The sequence below is a fragment of the Takifugu flavidus genome, chromosome 12 (genome assembly GCF_003711565.1).
Source record: "Takifugu flavidus isolate HTHZ2018 chromosome 12, ASM371156v2, whole genome shotgun sequence".
NCBI classification, from domain to species: domain Eukaryota; kingdom Metazoa; phylum Chordata; class Actinopteri; order Tetraodontiformes; family Tetraodontidae; genus Takifugu; species Takifugu flavidus.
Window position 1 is genome coordinate 6,520,039 of NC_079531.1, and position 15,658 is coordinate 6,535,696.

General features: G+C 41.0%; 1 protein-coding gene across 1 annotated transcript in view; it reads left to right on the forward strand.

The window, feature by feature from the left end:
• The window catches only part of igsf10 (immunoglobulin superfamily, member 10), an 11,721-nt gene extending 1,736 nt beyond the window's left edge, over nucleotides 1–9,985 (forward strand). Inside the window, exons 5-11 of the mRNA XM_057050321.1 lie at nucleotides 126–255; nucleotides 607–997; nucleotides 1,270–2,031; nucleotides 2,127–5,120; nucleotides 5,196–6,096; nucleotides 6,541–6,907; nucleotides 6,995–9,985. Coding sequence (XP_056906301.1) covers nucleotides 126–255; nucleotides 607–997; nucleotides 1,270–2,031; nucleotides 2,127–5,120; nucleotides 5,196–6,096; nucleotides 6,541–6,907; nucleotides 6,995–8,542 — 7,093 coding nt within the window. The 3' untranslated portion in view covers nucleotides 8,543–9,985. The remainder of the gene's footprint in view (nucleotides 1–125; nucleotides 256–606; nucleotides 998–1,269; nucleotides 2,032–2,126; nucleotides 5,121–5,195; nucleotides 6,097–6,540; nucleotides 6,908–6,994) is intronic.
• Nucleotides 9,986–15,658: the final 5,673 nt, after the last annotated feature.

Genomic DNA, 15,658 nt, shown 5'->3' on the forward strand with positions numbered 1-15,658 from the left:
CATCGCATCAAAATCAGTCTTTAGCGCTTACATCAGTTTCCTCCTGTTTAGGGCACTTTTAGGTGTCAAGAAAAGATCCAAATGCTTCAAATAAGCCAATTAATAACCTTGTTTCTTTGTTTTAGATACAACAGTATAACTGCCGTGAGAGAAAATGACCTCTTAGGACTCGAGAAATTGGAGCTGCTGATGCTCCACAGTAACATGATTGTAGATATTGAAGACAACACATTTCAGGACCTGAGGTCCCTACAGGTAAAATCCTTTCTCTCTGGGCTTTGGACAGACCACAGCCCTCCACATGCTGGTCTTTAGCTCATGACTATGAACAGCTATTGAGAACCACTGAATGTACTGCAGAAATAGAAAGTCTGTTTTTGTTGTTTTTTGACCCCATCAATTATGGCACAATGAAAACCACAACCTACATGATGTGAAGAAGCACCATCTTTTCTTTAAAAAAAAAAGTCAATTCGAGCATTTGCACTCTAGTCTAATAAAAAAATCTTAGAAACAGTTTCCATATTGTGACATTTTAAATTACATCTTGATAATGCCAAAAATATTAATAAACAGTATTTTACAACCAATTTCCTCTTGTGGCAGGTCCTGAAGATGTCCTTTAATAAAGTAAAGAAAATCAATAAAGGCACATTCAAAGGCCTGAAGAGTCTGATGAGACTCTACTTGGACCACAACCACATAGAGTTCATCAACCCAGAGGCTTTCTATGGCCTGACTAACTTACAGCTGGTCCACCTGGAGGGTAACCACCTCCAGCAGCTTCATCCTGATACATTCATCACTATGAGATATAGCCAGGTATTCAAGGTGTCTTCAGTCCGAACAATTTACCTGTCAGACAACCAGCTGGAGACTCTGCCAGTGGATCTTTTTTCAGGTTGCAGCAAATTAGAAAACATCTTTCTCCACGGCAACCCCTGGGACTGTGATTGCCGTATGGGCTGGTTCGGAGGGTGGGCACAGAAGAACACAGGTGAGGAGTTTATGCTTGCTAATATTTCTTTATCAAATCCTTTTAGAACATTATGTATCCTATTTTACAATACCATATATTCAAATTATTAGATCTTGGCTGATTAAAAAAGATTAAAAGTTATTGGCTGCTGGAATGTTAATTGTGTGCAATGGTGTACTTTTTAAACTGAAAAACTATTTTTGGTGTAGTTTGATGTTAGCAAAGCTGTGATGATAGCAAAGATGTGTTTTTCTTCTCTTTAGTCAAGAGTTGTTTTCTTTTAATTCCAGGTTTGTTCAAATGTAAGAGAGACAAGAGGTATTCCAACGGTCTTCTTTGTCCTGTTTGTCAAAATCCTGTCCCTTACTACAAGAGAAATCTCTTCCTTCTTCCCATGGATGCCTTCACTTGTTCCAAACCCTGGATCCATCCTCACCTGAAGCAGAAAAACATCACTGTAGTTGAGGGTGACTTCACTCCAGTTTCACCCAAGGACTTTATTGCCCCATTGGGCACCATACAAATTAACCTGTCAAACCAATTTCAAAGTGATGCCAGTCTTTCCTGCAGTGTTCAAAGGCCCTCTGCCTTTGAGAACCTGAACCAAACATTGGAAGAGGAGGAAGAAAGCAAAGTAATTTTGCTTACTGCTGACATCACTATGTATTTGGTGTGTAATGTTGACCACGAACATATTCAGCGCCTATGGCAGATCCTTGCCAGCTACAGCGATGCTCCCATGAGACTGGAGAGAGGGTTGTTGCTGACCAGAAGCCCAGAAATGGTTTATCAGTACAGTGAAATAAAATCAAAAGAGGAAGGAATGCACACAAATGTTGAAGCCGAGATTAAAGCCTCCCCTGCGTGGTTGATGCAAGAAGAGGTGAGCTTTCAGCTCGACCGCACCTTTACTACTTACTCTACACTGCACATTAGGTACCAGTCTGTGGTGACCCTACGTGTGGAGAATGAATCACCTAAGAGGGGCCACTATTCCTGGACTATGATCAAGCGAGATAATCAAACGAAGACTGAACATACTGTAGTTAGAGGTGAGGGTTCAGAAAAGCTAATATGGTCTACCAATCTTAATCTTACATACATTAGTATCAATTATGTATGCTAATATTTGCTTTATTTTATATAGGTGGTGTGGCAAACTTGGACTGTCAAATTCAGGGAGAGCCAAAGCCTTTGCTGGAGTGGATTTTGCCAGATGGATCGAAGGTCAGAGCTCCTTACTCGAGTGAGGACAGAAGGATTGTAATATATGCCGAGGGGAAGCTCACTTTAAGAAGTGCTGATATGTCTGATGCAGGCATGTACCGATGCATCGCCACAAACTTCTTAGATGCAGATATACTTGCCTTCAGAGTGACCGTTTTATCCCCTGATGTGGAAGAGGTTGAAGTCAATGGAGTGCAACTTTCAAGGTCACTGGGTGAAAATCAAGTTTTGGACTGTACCTCCTCAGGAAGTCCCAAGGGCACTGTCCAGTGGATGCTCCCTGATCACTCAGTACTGGACATGTCCCATGGAAATAAAAAACTATATGAAAATGGGACCTTGGAGATTCAGGGTCTCACTGCAAGGGACAGAGGCTTTTATCGATGCATTACAGCCAATCATCTTGGAGTTGACCTCCTTGTGTCTCAGTTGACATTGACTGAAGAGAAAACTGGACTGGACAGTGAAGGATCAGGCATGACTGACATTAGCTCAGCAGAAAACACCATCACAATCGATGAGACACGTTCTTCCAGTCCCTACGACAGATCTAATGCAGAATCCCAGAGAATCCCTCCAGATCCAACTGACTCCACTCCCAGGTTACAGGGTAGAGGAGGTGCCGGAAGAACACGGGGACAAAGAAGGGGGCCATTGATAAATAGACATCCGTGGAGTAGGAGAGTCTTTGATAAAGCTTCCAGGACAGTAGAACAGCAAAAATTTGCTGAATTTATGAAAAAGGCACAAAAAGGGTCAGGAGTAAAATCTGGAACACTTTCCAATACGGATGATGATAATGAAACAGGCTCTGCTGTGGATTTTAATGAAGATCATCTCATTATTGCAACAGATGGTTTGCTGGGAGTTGCAAACCCTGCAAAAAAGCAGCAAACTATTACAACCACAGAGACAGAAAATAAAAACACAACAACAGAGATGTATACACAGCCTGAATCTAGACCTGTAAAATCTGTATTCAGAAATACAGATGAACTACATTCATCACAAGAAACTCAGATCCAGTTCACAGCACAGCCTGCAGAGCCAGAGACATCCACTTGGGGAGCTGTTTCAATTAACACAGACCCTTACATCACTCCAATGAGCGATAGTGCCGGTTCAAGGGACGTAGTTGTTCACGCAGCCACAGACTCAGAACGCCAGACATTGATAGCAACCATCACTACCACAGAGAGTCAACAGGATGAGATTACTTTCCACACCACCCAAACATTAAAATCCCCACATCTGCTAGCAGGATCCACGATCATCTCCCAGCAGCAGATCCATATCATCCCACAGAAGAACAGCAGACGTCAAGGCCACAGGAAGATCTTCCATAGTCGCAGGAGAATTATTAAACCCAGCAGGATCACTAATGTACAGTCTCTCTTAAATCAGCTTAAACAGTCCTCTAACAAAAAAAACACAGAGACCACTGAAGCACCAACAACTAAAACAACAGAAAACTCACCACAACAAACGACACTTTCTGCTATAAACTCAGATATCATATCAAATGACAATCATACACAAAAAGAGTCAAGACCAGAAGTTTCAGATGGCCACATAGCAACTGCGTATACTGCTGAATCTGAGCCCACACCAGGTCAATTTTCGAACAAACACAAAGAATCAATTAGTTCCATCACAGTCATGACAAGCACAACTGCTTCCAAAATTATTCGTGGAAAAATTCCTTGGACCAGACTGTTTGGAAGCAAACACAAGGAACAGATATTGGGAAGGCTTAAGAAGCCTTTTATCAGGCAAAAGCTTACGACTACAACTACCTCTGGAACAAAAACACCCAGCATTACCACACTGCCCACTCATGTGTTTGCCACAGCGAACATTCCGTCAAGCCCAATGGATAAGAAAGATATTCAGCCTCCATTAAGGAACACAGAGAGAAGAGAAGGCTCCTCTGATGATTATGAAGGTTTCTCCTCTTCCGATTCTGAGACAACAACACAGACACCAAGCATTTACCAAGTTACCGCTGCTACTCCATCATTCCACAGGTCTTTTACAACTGCTGAAACTCCATCAGGACTACAGATTTTTCCATCACCTCCTACAGTCAAACCACCTTCAGCTGAAAATAAAGTCATTTTATCTGGTTCTGGGGGACTACCTGACATTTTGCCTATAGTCAGACAGAGGCCTGGTTGGAAAGGACAGAAAAGAAAATTTTTTCGAGGCAGAAGGCCTTTGAATAGACCCGCAACTGAACTGCATCCAAGAAAATCAACTACACCTTCAACCACAGGAATTAAAATGGAGATAACCACGCCCCAACATTGGGCTTACTCAAGCCCAAGCCCAAGCTACAAGCCCTCGAATAAACCAACAGATGTGCAATTATTTGAGGAAACTTACTGGAACAGGTCTAACAGTGACTTAGCTTATACTACAACCAAGAGCCGTTTAATTTCTTCCACCAAATTAAATCGTACCACCATGTTGAGGCCAACTATCCCTCAGAACAAAGTCGATAACACCAAGCCACCAACTTGGAGTAAAAATGCTCAAGCTCACAGGACATATGTAACGGGAATTAAACCAACCGTGAAGAGCAATAGTTCTCGAGAAAGTAATGAAAGGTCCCGTACTCTTGTAACATCAACTGTCTTTGCATTGCAACAAAAATATACCAGCACTCCTTCTACATACAACATAATTGATGCCTACTCTAATTTTTATGATCGCACAAATGGGATCGAGGGCACAAGTTCTAGTATTCAAGACCCTGGAGAAACTTCAAAGCTCATGACCTATAAACCAAAGATAACTGGGGGTAATGCAGCCAGCTACACTGTCCTATCTCATTCAAATGCTTACCTGCCATGTGAGGCTGTTGGAAATCCTCAACCAACTATAAATTGGAGGCGTTTGGCATCTGGAACAGGTAGGTATGAATTAATTGGATGTTTCTTGCAGTTGTATCTGGGACAAATTCTCTCTATATCTCTGTCTCTCCCAGGAAGCACTATAATGATAAAGGGGAAGATGGGAAAATACGAGGTGTTGCGTAATGGAACACTGTCAATTCATAATACCAACATCAAGGACCGTGGTCAGTATCTCTGTACAGCTGAAAATGATCACGGGATGGATAAGCTTCTCGTCACCCTTTCCGTGGTGGCCTACCCATCAAGAATCCTTGAGCCAAAAATACGTCAAATGAAGGTTCTTGCAGGAAACACTATAGCATTGTCTTGTCAAGCAGAGGGTCGGCCCACACCCATGATATCCTGGATCCTGCCTAACCGAACCCAAGTTAGGGGTTTAAGAGAGAGGGGTAGGTTATCAGTAACTACTGAGGGTGCCTTGGTTATTAAGGATATATCCTTGAATGATAGAGGTAATTACAAATGCGTTGCCAGTAATCAAGCTGGAGGTGATGTCGCCACAGTCCAGTTGCATGTGGTGGTAGCCCCTCCAGGCATTATCGAAGAGAAACAGCAGCAGGTGAACATCGGGGTAACTCAAAGCTTATTGCTACCCTGCACCAGTCATGGTAACCCTCAACCAACTATTCACTGGGTCCTCAATGATGGGTCACACCTGCAGCCAAAGAAACTCCATGGTAACACAAGAATATCAGTACATGAGAATGGAACCCTTCATATTAAGGATGTTACACAAGCAGACAGTGGGAAATATGAATGTATTGCTACAAGCTCTACAGGCTCTGACAGAAGAGTTGTGACTCTGGCGGTTGAAAAGGCAGTGTTTGCACCTCATATTGTAGAGATATCCCAGCGTAAGATGGAGTTATTTTTCGGTGACCAGCTGAGACTGAACTGTTCTGCTATGGGAGACCCTAAACCTAAAATCATGTGGAGGCTGCCCTCTAAAGCTGTGGTGGACCAGGGGCACAGGTAATAAACATCATTGGTAAATATAACTGCTAAAGTAAGAACTTCTGAATGTTGTTAAAATGATAAGCTCACACAAATATCAGAGGGCAGAATTGTCTTGCCTTATTTCTTTCAAGCACTGAAATATCTAGAAATGGCATTTTTAGAATTTTGCAACACCATCTGTGGATATTTAAAGTTTAATTACAATAATATTTTTAATAAGCCTACAATTAAAGATTTTTACTCAAAAAGGAAGCCATTTTTATTCAGAGGATGTTGATCTTCGAAAATCATTTTTCATATTGTACTTGTCAAGCTTCAATTTGTTTTCAGAGCAGTAATACAAAAAGTATATATTTTACATGTGTGCATTTTTTACTATACATTTTCTACAAGCATGTTGAGATCATACATGGACAAAACGTTCTCATTTTCTTATACTGTTTGTTTCCATTTGTCCAGAATGGGGAGCAGAATCCAGGTCATGGATAACGGTACCCTTCTTGTTAATAGCATGACTGATAAGGAGGCTGGACATTATCTCTGTGTGGCACGAAACAAAATTGGTGATGATGTCAAACTCATTAGGGTTAGTGTGTCAATGAAGCCGGCCAAGATAGAGACTAAGCCGTATGAAAAGAAGGAGGTAACCTATGGCAATGACGTGAAAGTTGACTGCAAAGCCTCAGGGGCACCAAAGCCAGAGATCTCCTGGGGTTTACCAGATGGTACCAAGGTTAGCAGCGCTCTTCAGGCTGATGTTAGCAGTGGAGGAGGACGGGCACGGCGCTATACACTTTTTGACAATGGAACTCTCTACTTAAACCAGGTCTGTATTTGTACACCCTCATATATATAAGACATCTAAATGAAAATATTTTCAAGTGATACTTTTTTCTGTGCCATTGTTTCACAGGTTAGCGTTTCAGAGGAAGGGGACTACATTTGCTATGCAGAAAACCAGCTTGGCAAAGATGAGATGACTGTACATATCAGTGTGATGACTGTCAGTCCAGTGATATATCCACCCAGCCAGACCTACGGCAGAGTCAAACCTGGAGGCAGCATTCGCTTTGACTGTGAGGCTGTTGGGGAACCCAAGCCCAAGATCTTCTGGATGCTACCTACCAATGATGTGATTGCAGCATCTAATGAACGCTACCTTGTGCATGTCAATGGCTCTCTGGATATAAGGGATATCAGGGTTAGTGATACTGGGGAATATGTATGTATGGCTCGCAATCCTGCTGGAGAAAACAGAAAAGTTTATAAGCTTGAGATAGAGGGAAATCTTCCAGTAATCAATGGGTACCAACAGAATAGAACGGTCATAAAAGATGTAGCAGTTAAATTCTCTCGGAAATTAATTGACTGTGAGGCAGAGGGGAATCCCACTCCTATCATCACTTGGATTATGCCTGACAACATCTTTCTAACAGCACCATACATTGGGAGCAGGATTAATGTACACCACAATGGGACACTGGAGATTCGTAATGTGCGGCCAACTGATACAGCAGAGTTCATTTGCTTGGCGAGGAATGATGGAGGAGAGGCTGTAATGGTGGTGCAGCTGGAGGTCACCAGTCTGTTGCGGCGGCCAATCTTCAAAAACCCATTCAATGAACGGATAGTGTCTCAAATTGGGAAAACTATTATTCTGAACTGTTCAGCTGACGGACACCCATCTCCAGAGATCGTTTGGACGTTCCCAAATGGAACACGGTTTTCTAATAAAGCCGACCATGGCTCTCATTTCCATATACGAAAGGATGGTTCTTTAGTTATCAGGCCTGGCAAAGAGGATGCTGGAAACTACCGATGTGGTGCTAAAAATTACATGGGGTACATAGAGAAGCTAATCATTTTAGAAGTTGGTCAGAAGCCTTACATCCTGACAAGGCCGAGGGGTATCATACGGATTGTATCAGGAGAGCCTCTGTTTCTTCACTGTCTATGTGATGGAAGTCCCGTACCCAAAATTTACTGGACCATTCCTGGTGGTCACACACTGAGTCATCCTCAAATCGTTGGCCGTCATCAGTTACTAGAAAATGGTACTCTGGTGGTTGAGGATACTACTTTACATGATCGAGGAAACTACATATGTAGAGCTCGTAATGCTGCTGGTGAAGCTGTGATCATTGTCCCTGTTGTTATTGTTGCCTACCCTCCAAGGATCACAATAGGGCCTCCACCCAATGTCAAAGCAGCAAGGGGGACACTTCTCCAGCTCACTTGTGCTGCCATTGGAATCCCCAAGCCAGAGATCACATGGGAGCTACCTGATCGCTCAGTTTTATCATCAACACATCAGGGCCGACCAATGGGCAGTGAACTGCTTCACCCACACGGCACACTCATAATCCAGAGATCTTCAGTTTCAGACACTGGGAGATACAAATGTTTGGCCCAAAATTACCTGGGTATAGACTCAAAAGTCACATATGTACGTGTACTGTGAAGAAAACAATCGTTGTTAGTGCATATGACCAACATCGATGGGCACAGCACCTGTCAAAGTGCTTTGTCTTTCTCCATGGGTATGTCAAGTTGGCCTTAATAGGATGACCAATGATCAAAATAAAGACCAGTCAAAATGCTAGACAAACATTTGAATGGAAATGGACACCCAAGCTGTAATTTGGACTTTGTAAATTTGTGAATATCTTTGAAAATACTTTAATATCTTTTTTTAAAGGCCTTGCTAAGTGCACACGAGTGATTCCTACAGAGCAGAGAAGATATATAATTTAAAACAGTATAGAAACAAGAAGGTAGGGGCATTGCACCAGAAGTAGCACATGATTAGCATTGGGATTGTATGTGAAGTTCACACAGGTGAAAAGAACAATCACTCAGTACTTTTTAATTGATTCATTTTTGTTTCTCCTCAGTGGACCTTACCCCTGTAGTTATAATGTAAGGGCAAAAAGACATTCTGCATGTGTTAAAGGCATTAACTAATTAATTATTGCATTAATTCCAAAAAGATTTTTTTAAATGTGTCAGTTTTGGTTTTGTTTTGTTTTTTTAACGTTATGCGTGGCTTGTTTAACACTGGATACTTAACTTCATGTACACTTGCATATAATTTTTTACACACTCTGATATCTGTAAACAATCTGTTGCCAACTAAGAGGATGCATTGACTGCATAGTTGTTTGTTTTTTATTTTGACAGATAAAAACAAACAAAAAATCAATGTATTGTTGCACACAAGAAATCACAATACTATACATTATGCTAATCTGTCAAAATACAATAAAGTATCAATTTGTAATATCGACTTTATAAAGATCTGAGTAATAAAAATGGTAAGCCTTGTTACTGTTTTCTGATTTTCAAACTCTATTACAAAAATATGAAACACAAACAAGTACAAACTGTACTTGAATGGTGAATTACTTTAATTAATTCAATTTTTAATATTTTGTAATTACAAATTGGCTGGAATTTGTACACATTTGTTTACATACATCCAAACCGGGTTATAAATATCTGTCTCTACAGAGAGACAGCAGATGTTTGCTTTTGGAGTTTATTATGCTATTTCTTGTATTATTGAATCAGAAATGAGGACGTGTAATTCAAAAACATAATACTTTTTAAAAAGTGCAGAAAGACAGACTACCGTAGTCTGTGCAGTCATGAACAATGTCACAGCTGCGGGCAACCCCGCCCGTGCGTCCTAGTTCACCCCACGCACCTGTGGCTTATCAGCACCATAACGAGCCCCCTTTTTAGTTCCCTGCATTACGCTACCTCCCCGCCAGATTGCCCTCTGTGGTTCACATGACTCTCCAGCCTGTCTGCCTGGTCTGGACCCTGCCGATTCTGTCCTCCCTGCTCCCGGGTAAATTCTGTCTGCCTTCTGTTCCTGTTAATAAAGCTGTGTTCAACTGAACTCTGGTGTCGCTCTTGGGTTCTCGTCTGATTCCTGACAGGACAAGTCATTTGCAAGATAAATATGACAATTTATGTACCTTGTTTTTAAGAATACTTTATTTATTGATATTATTTTATTAAAACTTCAATTCCTTCTATATGTAAAGGCCAAAAATCCAACAGGAGATTGATGCCTGCAGAGTAAGGGGAAACCATGGGAGGGTGAGACATAGTTTGGTGTGTGGTATGTATTCCATATTTAACTTGAACTGGCACTGAAATCCAGGACAGCACATGTCTACAGCAGTACTATACTGTGGACTTTGCTAGCATGCCTTTGGGCTGAATTATATTGAAATATTAAAGCAGACCTTACAGAACACTCCATGTAGTTACTCCTACTGTAGAAAATCATTTTTCAGTTTTCTGTGCTGATGATGGAATTTCACACAGATGTAGTGAAATTCACACTCCCATCTTTTAGCCACATGTAAAATGACTTGGTCTTTATACTTTTCCGTCAGTCTGGACTGCTCACGATGTGAGGGTGTTTTCAGGTTTTCTCATCAAATCTTCATATTTTTAAAAGCCAGAATTTCAGGTTGCTTAACAAAATCAATAAAAATAGCGAATCAATGTTTTTTGTTTGTTTGTTTTTTTCTTCAACGAAACACTACAAAGCCACATAAAAGCCACATAAAAGGAATTCTATCACTGACAACCTCTATCTCCTCATGGTGGTCATTACAAGCTCTAGGGGTCCTAATGCCAGGTCACCTTCACTCGTCTACCTCACCGGTCCTCAACACCGACTTCTAAACCACCAGGAAGCGAACATCTGTGGATCTCAGGCAGTTAGATAATCGGCCAGACCCACCTGTGCTTTTAACATTATCAGTAAAAAATGAAAATCAGTCTCTGGTGGAAGAAGGTCAGTCTGAGGATGATGCGATAACTATAGCAGTGTGTTGACTGTGTCAAAAATCTAAAATATATAACCGCCCTCATAACTGGCACGCAAAACCCACCATGGCTGCTAACACTTAAATGTTCCCTCTAGTCTTTTCATGTATAACATCCCAGAAGCAGCTTTGCCCAGACTATGACGTAACAGTGCAATCTGTAATAATGACAAAGATCAAGTTAATGATGCCGATGACATAAATACCAGCATTTTGTTCCTTTATTTTCTGACAGTCTAACTATACAGCTACAGGAACAGCAAGAAAATTATTTGAAGCTCAGAACATATGCATGAGAATTGTAATTGTTTAATAGAATGAACGCTTAAAATCTGGCAAAGGTTTTATGGCTATGTCACAGATCAATGAATTTAAACGTTTTGGAGGTTTGATAACAAAGCAAGAAAGGGCATCCAGTACACAAAGATGAAACTTGTCAACGTCCTTTGAACTATCAAAGTCGTAATATTTATATTATGCTTAAAATTTAACGAAAAATAATTAGACAAAAATTACCTCTGAGTGTGAACAAATTTATTCAATACAATGCAGAGATTCAGAACTGGTTTATTTTGCAGGCATAAAGAATCTAGGAAACCTTCAAAAGGGTCGGAAGGAAAATTTGAACAAAAACCTTTCTCAAGCTCAGCTGAAGAGAGACGTTTTGCATTGGATTCTCAGGATAATGAAGATCCTCTTTGCAGCACAGAATGCCCTGAAAATGCCATTCCAGAACGTTTACACAGTGTCACAAATCAGGAGTTGGTAAACTTGACATTACATCACGAGCAGGAAATTCAGCAAATGCGTTTATATAAGGAAGACATAGACAAATGTCAAGACAAGTTGAAGCAGCTCTGTTCCCTGTTGGCTCTTAAGGAAGTGGCAGAAAGAGCTCTGACTGCCAGGATGACACAGCAGCAGGAGGAATTTGAAAAGGACCGATTGAGTTGGTCTGAGTACAAAAAAAATGTCCTTGTTCAGGTGGCTGAAATGCAATCTCATTCAGATCACCTATATGGGAAATATGCCAAACTAACGGCTAAGGCTAATCATGATAGCAACAGAGTGAAAGTGCTGAGCAGTGCTCTCAACGCTGAGCAGGCCAAACTCAAATCTCTGAAAGAGGAACACCACAAAGATGTTGAAGATCTGCAGGTAGCGTTGAGGAGTATGGAGGTCAGTGATCTGTTACGGAAAAAGGAGCAGCTGGTGAGTCTTTCTGAAGAGGTTTCCCAACTTTCAAGCCTGAAGGAATGCCTTTTAGAGGAGAATCAACACCTCCGCCAAAAAATAGATGATGCTGAGAATTACTCTAGGATGTTATTGACTGAATATTCTAATTCTGACAGCACTTACAAGGAAATATTGAAAGAGACACAAATAGTGATAGGAGCCTTGCAGCAGCTAGAGAAAACCAATCACGCTCTAATGCAAAGAAATACTGTCCTAAATGATGAGAAACACCAGCTGGAGCTAGAGAAGCAGCAAATTCAGGAGGAAAAAGACAGTGTGCTGCAGAAACTTTACACTCTGCAGGACAATGACAAAAGAGTGAGGGATGAGTACTGTGGTCTGAACACTAAAGTCTCCAACTTTCAGTCTTTGACAGAAAGACAAAAACAAGAGATCGAAAGGCTGAGTGTGGAATTGAAAACGTCTCAGACCAAAGAGAAACTTTTGATTCGTGAAATTGAAGAACTCACTGCCAAGGCAGCTGAATTTTCCTCATCATCCGAATCAAGGAATAAAGATATGGAGTATCTGAGAATTACTGTTGCAAAATACAAGACCAACGAGGTCCTTCTAAATGAGACAATCGCAGGTCTGACTGAGAAAGTATGCCACTTTGACACTCTGACAAAGAAACAGGAAGAAAATATCGACGCACTTAACTCTTCACTGCATGTAGCTGAGTGCACTGCATCCATGTACTCCAACAAGCTGGATGAATCTAATTGCCTGAACAATAAATTGCATTCAGACATTAGGAGACAAATGGTCATGTTAGAGGAACTGCAGACAACGAAGAAATCCCTTAGTGAGGACATCCATAGCAAAGCAGCTGAAATAGCCTCACTTCTATCTCAGGTTGAGCAAACAAAGGCCGAAAATGAATATTTGATGCAGGAAGTTCAGGAAATTAAACAAAATCAGAAGATCTTGATGGAAAAAAATGAGGCTATGAATGCGAATACCCAGCTGCAGTCTTTCAAAAAACAAACTGAAGAATTAAGGAACGAATCAAAGAAGTCTTGGGACAACGAGAAACATCTCAGTGGACTCAGTGAGACCCTCAATGCCAAGGTGGATGAACTTACCTCTCTGCTTGAGGCAAAAGACACAGAAATTGATAATGTGAAAACAGAACTGCAGAATTCCCAGACAAGCGTATCATACCTCAACCATATGATTGTAAACCTCACCGAGCGGGTAGCCAACCTTAAGACAGCGAAACAGACAGCCGAAGAAAAGGTGCATCATCTTAGTGCTCTTGTGAAAGACACTGAGTGTGAGGTGCACAAGCAGTCGCAGATGCTCGATAAGTCGGAGGGTTTAAACTTGGAAATACAGGAGGATAAAATCAAACTGGCCACTGTGATACAGGACCTGGAGGAGGCAAATAACTCTCTGAAAACCACTAATGCCCAGCTACAGTCTGAGGTGGAGAGAACACTTGCAGACCATCAGAGTCTGTTGCAGGACGTTCGCAATCTCCGCAAGACTGAAAAACAACTGGCTCGACAGAACACAATGCTTAATGATCAGCTGACCAAGCTGCAGTCTCTGGACAATGTACAAAACCAAAATTTCGAATTACAGCACAAATCATTTCAAGAGTGTCAGGCCAGTAAGAAGGTTCTACAGGAACAGATTAAGGATCTCGAGAAAGAACTGAAAGAGGAAAAAGAAAGAGGAGGAAAATCAGACCAGGATTCTCAACGAAGGATGACTGACAGTTTTGCTGAAAGTAGCTCGATGATCCAGCCAGAAAAAGTGCAGCAAGACCAGTCTAATGTGAGTCAGGATGATGACTTAAGAAGAGTTACATATTTGGACTCAATCGAGGAGCAAAGAGCAGAAACATGCAACAAGATTAGACCTTTAGAACAAACTGATGTCACCCTCTGTGACATTACATTGAAGCAGGATACACACCAAAGCATTTTGGAGCTATCACCTCAGGAACAGGCACTGGTGAATCTCATTGAGATACTTAATGAGCAGATAGAGCAGCAGCACTTCCAAGACCTTACATTTGATACGAAAACAGAGAACAATCTCCCAAATATTACATCTGATGAGATAACAGAGGAGCACCTTCAAAACTTTACATTTGATGGGGAAACAGAGAAGTACTCTCTAAACATTACATCTGATGACCAAACAAAGGAGTATCTCCAGGACATTAGCCTTGATGAGCAGAAAGAAGAGCACGTCTCGACCATTACATCAGAGGAAAAGGCTAAGGAGCCCCCCCAAGACATTACATTTACTATGAAGATAAGGAAGCTTTTCCAAGTCATTACATTTGGCAGGAAGTTTAAAAGGCAAATCCGAGGCATTAGCCATGATATGCAGAGAGAAGAGCACCTCCAAGATATTAGCATTGATGATCGCACAGAGGAGCATCTCCCAAACATATCATGTAATTTCAAGACAGCGAGGCATCTCCTAAACAGTACATTTAATGAGAATACAGACCAACTCCAAGTTATTAGCTGGGATGAGCAGACAAAGGAGTACCTCCCAAACATTATATATGATGGGCAGAGAGACCTGGACCTCCCAAATATAGATCACGTTCAAGACGTTAATCTCCAGGAACTGACAGAGGGGCAATTCTGTGTTGGATTGCAGCTCATAGAAAATTTACAACTGACATATGATGAGCTGACAAACGCACGGTTCCCACAGTATAGACTGGAAGAGCAGACGGAGCTGCATGTTCAGGATTCTACAACATCTGTACAACTTTTAGAAAGTCGCTCTGAAAGACGACCAATTACAGTACTTCTAGTTATTGAGAAACTGCTGATCCTAATCCATTACTTTTTTCTAACTTTAAGTGCACTTTTACTTTATAGTGCCCTGAAATTAAAAGTAGAAGAACCTTGACACAGGAAGTCATTATCAATATTACAATATATAAACCTTCTATGAGGTAACAGTACAAATTTGAACATTGATTCTTACCAGTATTTCTGTTTATGTTGCTGCTGATATACGTATGATTAAAGCCTAAAGCCTGTATATGATTAAAAATACATTCTTAAAGCTTATTCTCCTGATGCTTTGGTTTTTCTCACAGAACTTGTTAAATGAGATTTAACTACAGATTTTCCCATTATTTTCAAACTTGATACACGTGACAGTGATGGAGCTACCAGTTCTAGCCACTATGGATTTGTTAGTCTGTGTCAAGTGAAACAACAATGCAAATTTAGTTCTGAGCATTAACAAAGCACAGATTCACGTACATCTTTCACCAGCAGAAACAGGGCTATTGGACAAAAAAATTGTCCTTGCATCAGCAGTTGCCGTGTGTCTAGGAAGAGAGCTAGTGTGATTTAGTGTGATTAACACACTTTTGGAGGGTTTAAGTTGTTGAATGTTTAAAGATTCGACATACGGAATACACTTTTGTCAGATCTCACCCTGAACTGCACACAAGAGGGCACCAGTGGGGAAAGAAACTCAACACTGAAAACAAAGAAAAGCACGCCTGT